General features: G+C 45.1%; 1 protein-coding gene across 1 annotated transcript in view; it reads left to right on the top strand.

Annotated features, from left to right (window-relative positions):
• The window catches only part of SARC_10366 (hypothetical protein), a gene marked incomplete at its 3' end in the record, with an annotated part of 8,530 nt that extends 1,858 nt beyond the window's left edge, over nucleotides 1–6,672 (top strand). Inside the window, exons 3-9 of the mRNA XM_014295595.1 lie at nucleotides 473–626; nucleotides 1,848–2,019; nucleotides 2,918–3,039; nucleotides 3,287–3,455; nucleotides 4,237–4,370; nucleotides 5,721–5,914; nucleotides 6,190–6,672. Of these exons, the coding sequence (XP_014151070.1) occupies nucleotides 473–626; nucleotides 1,848–2,019; nucleotides 2,918–3,039; nucleotides 3,287–3,455; nucleotides 4,237–4,370; nucleotides 5,721–5,914; nucleotides 6,190–6,672 (1,428 nt within the window). The remainder of the gene's footprint in view (nucleotides 1–472; nucleotides 627–1,847; nucleotides 2,020–2,917; nucleotides 3,040–3,286; nucleotides 3,456–4,236; nucleotides 4,371–5,720; nucleotides 5,915–6,189) is intronic.
• Nucleotides 6,673–7,664: the final 992 nt, after the last annotated feature.

Below are 7,664 nucleotides of genomic sequence, written 5' to 3'. Positions count from 1 at the left end.
CACACCTATACCTGTACATACACACACCTATACCTGGACATACACACACCTATCCCTGTACATACATACACCTATACCTGTACATACACACACCTATACCTGAAATACACACACCTATACCTGTACATACGCACACCTATATCTGCACATACACACACCTATACCTGTACATACACACACCTATACTTCTACATTAGCACACCTATACCTGCATATACGCACACCTATACCTGTACATACGCACATGTATACCTGGACATACTCACACCTATACCTGTACATACTCACACCTATACCTGCACATACACACACCTATACCTGTACATACACACACCTATACCTGGACATACGCACACCTATACCTGCACATGCACACACCTATACCTGAACATACACACACCTATACCTGTACATACACACACCTATACCTGCACATACACATACTCCTGGTGGTCCTATACACACGGCACAGGTGTGCAAAGTCAACTTCAAATATTGGGGATTGCAAAGCAAACTCGAGAACTTCATCGCCGATGTGGGACTCCGCAGAACCATTGTTGGTGCCCATCGACAAGCATGGTGTTGGCAGGACGAGTGGATTGATCTGAACATGGAGGATGTTTTAAGTAGGTGACTGCACAGGCACAGCATAAATACCGACTGTACATGCGCAGCGTAAGCCTACCTACCAATCAGGCGTTATTTTGTACCATATATCGTATAGGCAAGTATTACTGTCGCGCATTCACAGACCGGTTTAGGGTTTTAGGGTTTTAGCTACACAGACTATTGCTAGGGCGTCGCTGATGCAGGGCAATCCACCTCATGTCAAGATCTGATAGTGGCCTTTGTATGGAATATAATCTGTGCAGTTAATTCACCTCATGTCAAGATATAATAGTGGCCTGTGTATGGAATTCAATTAATTCACCCCATATCATGATATGATAGTGGTCTGTGCATGGAATATAATCTGTGCAGTTGATTCACCTCATGTCAAGATATGATAGTGATTCGTGTATGGAATTCAATTAGTTTACCTCATGTCAAGATATGATAGTGGCCAGTGTATGGAATTCAAATAATTCACCTCATGTCAAGATATGATAGTGGCCTGTGTATGGAATTCAATTAATTCACCTCATGTCGAGATATGATAGTGGTCTGTGTATGGAATATAATCTGTGCAGTTAATTCACCTCATGTCAAGATATGATAGTGGTCTGTGTATGGAATATAATCCGTGCAGTTGATTCACCTCATGTCAAGATATGATAGTGGCTTGTGTATGGAATATAATCTGTGCAGTTAAGTCACCTCATGTCAAGATATGATAGTGGTCTGTATATGCGTTTTAGTCTATGCCGTTGCATGTTCTGACAGTGCATGTCTAGTCTGGCAATGTGGCATTTTGTAGCGAGATGAGGTATTTAGTCCCAATAGGAACGTCTACTTCGCACTAGGATGCTAACCGCACTCGATGAAGGATAGAGCTTCTCACAATATATGTCAATCATCCAATTCACCAATCCTACATGAGGCATGCATGTTCTATATATAACGCGTTGTATAACTGAATGACATACATCTCGTTTGCGGATTGATGCAGTCAGAGGTATGCACATTAACAGTCAGAAGTATGTACACGGCAGCCTTCCAGCTCAGATAGCCAAACAGTGCCCATTCACAGAGTTGCCATTATTATGAGCTAGTTCTCGTTCGAGACATATCGTAGGGAACGGTTGTGTTCAACTTCTTGAGATATCCCAACAGTGCCCATTCACAGAGTTGCCATCTGTTTTGAGCCAGTCCTCTCATCTAGCCTCCGCATGCCTACCACCCCCCAGAGATGGAAGAAGAAGCACAGCGCAAGCTAGCCGAGGTCTTTGCCAAACCAGGCGACGGGACATCTGCGGACGAGTCCACTACCGCACTGACCAACAGCGACACTCGAGCGACCGCTCAGAGTGCGAGTGCCTCTCAGGACGAGGGACTGGATGGCCGCAATACCAACCTCAGGTGTGTGTGGGTGTGTGGTTGGGTGGTTGGGTGTGTGGGTGATGGTGCGTCTGTGGGTGGTTGTGGTCCGGTTTGTGGTTCTGTCTCCGTGTGTGCGTGTTCTTTATAGGCACGTGTGCGTGTGTGCGTGCGTGCGTGCGTGCGTATGGATATATCCACCGCATATGTATGCATCTATCTGTATATATCAACACACAGGGGCATGTACGTATGCATGCATGTATGTATGTATATATGAGTGCGTGCTGTTGCTGTCATAGTTTCCTCCACATCACCACACTACACCTCCTGAGAAGATATGTCTTGTCTTGGTGATTTGCGTCGGCGCGCTCTATGCTTGTGTCATTTGTCCTGATTAGTTGAGTACATATAGCCTGTTCCAGTATAGTGTCTGGTTGCTGAGTGGGTCTGGTAAGCCCGCTGGATCATGACCCCATGCTCTTCTGTGCCATCGTCTGCAGGATGTACCTCATCTCATATGGCCACTCGCGGTGGCCTGTGCTTTCCTGTCTGATTATATTGTCTGAAGTTTATCGAATCATTTTGGTGTCTACACCACGTATGTTACCAATTCTTAACTGAATTTCATATGCTCCCATACCATTGGTGTCTACCCCACATATGTTACCAATACTCAAAAATAACTTTCATTCACTCCCATACCATCCACATAGGTTACCAATACTTAACTGGAATTTATACACTCCCATACCATTGATGTCTATCCCACAAATGTTACCAATTTTTGACTGAATTTCAAATGCTCTCATACCATTAGCTACCCGACATATATTACCAACACTTAAATGAATTTCATACACTTCCATACCATCCACATATGTTACCAACACTTAACTGAATTTCATACACTCTCATACCATCCAATCCATCTGCGCAGCATTCTGGAGAATGTGGACAGTGCTCCTCCGTTGCAGAAAGTGTACAGTTCAATGACCACTGACATGGACACCGACGAGGCTACGAGTGGCTCCGATAGCGTTGAATTCTGGAGTGGAAACGGTATGTGGTGTCAGGGCGAGTGTGAGAGTATGGAATGCATGCTATGGGTGTGCGCCCGCGTGCGTGATATATATATATATGTGTGTGTGTATGTATATATATATAGAGAGCGTGCACTCATCATGTTGACTGACACCGATCATACCACACACATACCCACCACTTCCCACTGTATCGTGCTACATCCCCCACGCACACCCAGCCTACACACTAACCACACATCTGTACCACACCTCTGCTGCAACAGAGGAGTTTGATGATGCAGACGAGGATCAATACAGCGAGAGCGCTGATCCCAACAGTACAGCCGCCGGACTACCGCGACTGCATCTCCAGCCACCGAGCGACAGCGGCGTGAGGAGGCGGCATTTGGTCATCGCGTCATTCGCCCCCTCTATCATCAGCTCGAGTGCGGGGTGAGTGTTTGTGTGCGTGCTATGGCACACGTAGCTATTGCCAGGGACAGTTAGTGGTTGTATAAGTCTTGTGTTCTCGCGGTGGGGTCTGCGACCGCCTGTGGGAGGTACACTCTTGGGTTCTGGGTGGGGAGTGCGGCCAGTATATGGGTTTCGCGACCGTTGTTAGTGTATCAGGCGAGCGACTCTTTTACTGTTGCTTTCATCCACCGAATCCATTGTATTTGCCATCGCTTCAAGTGCGATGTGTGTATGCATGTGTGTGTGTTTTATTATCACTGTTATTCGTTTGTGCCTTCATCATCACTTCCAGCTTGAGTGGGGGTTGGTTGAGTGTTGACGTCTGTGGTATAACATTTATAGCACGTATTGACATACGTCACGTCGAAGAAACAACACAATCATTCGAGTATATACGTATAAATTTTAGCTACATCAGTATATATTTCAGAGTACACCAGTATAGATCTCAGAGTACATCAGTATATATCTAAGAGTACATTAGTATAGATCTAAGAGTACATCAGTATAGATCTCAAAGTACACCAGTAAGTACATCAGTGTACACAGGTAATAGTCTCGGAGCATATGAGTAAACGTATATGTGTACTAATGTATAGATTTCAAATCTCAAGGTAGAATATATGGTATTCAATGTGTAAAACATTCATGAACATCTATTTGGAAGCCAAAAATTGCTAAATTCGGACCCAAGCACAACCCACCACAAATAAACGCGATACTCAAAACGATCTCATACGGTACTATTACGATCACTCAGCTCGGACGCTGATTGGGCGAGTGATTTCAATACGTTCAAACGCACTGTCAAGCAAGTCGCGGAGTCGCACTACAGTGAAGGGGTCGATTGCATGGAGATTGTACCTATAAGGACAGGGCCTATTCTGGGTGAAGGTGTGTTGTACGTGTACTCTGCCTTCGCTTAGCATTGCACCCGGTCCCATACCCATACGGACAGGGTCTATTCTGGGCGAAGGTGTGTCCTATAGGTACTCTGTCTTTGCCTAGCGTTGCACCCACTCTCATACCGTACGCGTCGTTCAGTAGAAGTGTACCGTAGTGGAGTGTTTGTGGGGGGTTCTGGTTGGATGGATCGTGACGGGCGAGGTGAGGTTGTAATCTGTTAAACGGGGAATTCCAATGCGTTTTTTCAAGCGTTAGGCATACGCATGAACGAGTCTAACGTAGGTATTCAACCAGCATAAGACAGAGAGTATATTCAATCAATAAACACAGAGGCGAAGGCGTAGACTTGCACCTGTATACGTGCGCAATCCATAGGCGATTATTACGGTTAACGCGTGTTGTAAAACGTGTTTGGTTATTAATGAATGTGTTAGTTATGGCGTAGCGGACATATGCCTACGTGCACGGTATGGCGAGTATGCTTCTGTGTGCGTGCTCTGCTTCTTTTTTCCGCACTTGAAATGATGATTTCGTGATATATCATATCCACATTCAAACGTCGCGGGCGTGTCTATGAATAGATTCGATACAGGGGCGCACCTCAAAGGTAACTTCAGCTTTACCTACACTCTGAAGCTGTGTTAGTATAATAGTCTTTAGAACATACCACTTATTCAGCGTTATTACCTACACTCCTATGCTGTTTTAGTATAATTGTCATTATAAGATACCACTTATTCAGCGTTATTACCTACACTCTTAAGCTCTGTTAGTATAATAATCATTAGAACATACCACTTATTCAGCGTTATTACCTACACTCCTAAGTATAATAATCATTAGAACAGACCACTTTTTCATCGTTATTACCTACACTCCTAAGCTGTGTTAGTATGATTGTCATTAGAACATACCACTTATTCAGCGTTATTACCTACACTCCTAAGCTGTGTTAGTATACTTGTCATTAGAACATACCACTTGTTCAGCTTTACCTACACACTTAAGCTGTGTTAGTATAATTTTTATTAGAACATACCACTTGTTCAGCTTTACCTACACTCTAAGCTGTTTTAGTATACTAGTCATTAGAATATACCACTTTTGCCACGGAGCGACAACTTAAGCAACAGTTATACGTTACCATCACAGCAAGATTGCACCACCACCACCACCGCTACTACTAGTTCTACTACTATTAGTACTACTACTACTACTACTACTACTACTTGTGGACCACACTCGCATCCCGAGCCCATCCTATGCTTATCAAACTCACAATCTCAATCACCAGACCCACAGTATGCTCACATCATATCCACCCCCTATCCAATCCAGGCACCCCTCCCACCATGACCACCGAGCTCGAAGCCGTGCTTCGAGGCATGTCCAAATCAAACGATCTCGCGAACTTCTCTCCGTCTGCGCTGATTGGCTCGGTCGTCATGCACCCCACATACGACAGCAGGCTGCAGGAAATGGTGCAGGTGCTTAATGCCACGTTGCAACACTACTCCGATTTTGAATTCCAGGTATGTGCAATGCAAAGGGGTATGCTGGTTGTGTGTAGTGGGCGTCGGAATATCAGCACAGCAATAGTTGTCCTGCACTATCGTCTCTTTCCTCTTTACACGCTTGATAAAACTGTATGATGACATGTACTCTATTGCCAAGTGGTACTATCACACACACACACACACACAGAGAGAAAAAGAGAGTGTGGGTATGCCCATGACTGTAATCGCGGCTTAAACCCCGCACACAACACTTCCTCTCTCACTCCCACCGACAATCGTACCCGCCACAGGGAGGGTCTGTGACCATCATATGCGATAGAATCTCCGGGTTGCTCATGTACGATGTCCTCAGCCGGCCCGAATTATGCGACCAGGTGCACCTGCCCATTGACTACTGCTACACTCTGGGTGCACCGATCGGGTTTGTCCTGGGCCAACGCTATCTACAATCACTCGCCCACACCTCCACGGGCGTACTACGGACACCCGGCCCAACCCCAGTACGACACACCCCACACACACTAACAGCCACATCCAGCCCCAGCCCACTCGCTAGTACGACTGTGAGTATGAGTGCTACTGCAAGTACGGAATCGGGGACCGGTGTACCTTTGTTCTTTGAGCCAGATGTCAACCGACAGATCCCTCCGCTCAGTCCCACGACGGAGTCTAAGTCAGCGGGTGGCAGCGCAAATAACACAGACGCTGATATTTCTACACAAGCGATTGGTGTGCCGGTACTACGAGCACAGCCACCCCAAATGCCCAGGTAATGTTAGCGGGATGAAGAGATGGTGTGTGAGCTGTGTTGTGTGTTGGAACGCACCGGAGGCCCTACGAGAGTGCGTTGGAGATCAAGTTGTGTGTGGGAGTCAATCGTCTCAAAGTATATCTGTGAGAGAAAGCGCCGCTGCACAGGCACTCGACACCAACGTATGATGTGCCTATGACACATGACACAGACATAGCCATTAGGTACACCCAACTAAGTGGTGCTGTTGTCTGGGACATACATACATACATACATATATACATACATACATATACAAAAACATACATACACACTTACATACATACATGCATGCAAGCATCTATACATACATCCATACATTCGAACATTTATACATACATGCATACATACATACATATATATATACATACATACATACATACATACATACATACATACATACATACATACATACATACATATAAACATATATACATATACATACATACATACATACATACATACATACATACATGTATACATACATACATACATACATACATACATACATACATACATACATCCATCCATCCATCCATCCATACAGACACACAGACATATATATATACATACATACATACAAACATACAGACAGACATACATACATACATACATACATACATACACATGGTAGGAGTGAGCTGGGCACGCGAGGGGCGAGGTCTGAGAGAAGATGGATGTGCGTAAGTGATCCTCACAGTTTCCTACACACGATGGCGTGATCGAGTGTCAGTGGGTGTGGTATTGTTAGCATTAAGAGACCGTGCGAGTGAGCTGTGTGTTTGTTATTGTACACAATTGTCCCATCGCATCAAAAACAACAGCTCGCAGGCCTACTAGCACCCACTACCTACTAGCATACCCTCTAGCATACCCTACCTACTAGCACCCACTACCTACTAGCATACCCTCTAGCACACACTACCTACTAGCACCACACTACCTACTAGCCACCACACTACCTACTACGCCACC

This window comes from Sphaeroforma arctica, assembly GCF_001186125.1.
Source record: "Sphaeroforma arctica JP610 unplaced genomic scaffold supercont1.1222, whole genome shotgun sequence".
In the NCBI taxonomy this organism is placed as follows: domain Eukaryota; class Ichthyosporea; order Ichthyophonida; genus Sphaeroforma; species Sphaeroforma arctica.
The sequence above is the reverse complement of the archived record's forward strand: the minus strand, read 5'-3'. Positions and strand labels throughout refer to the sequence as shown.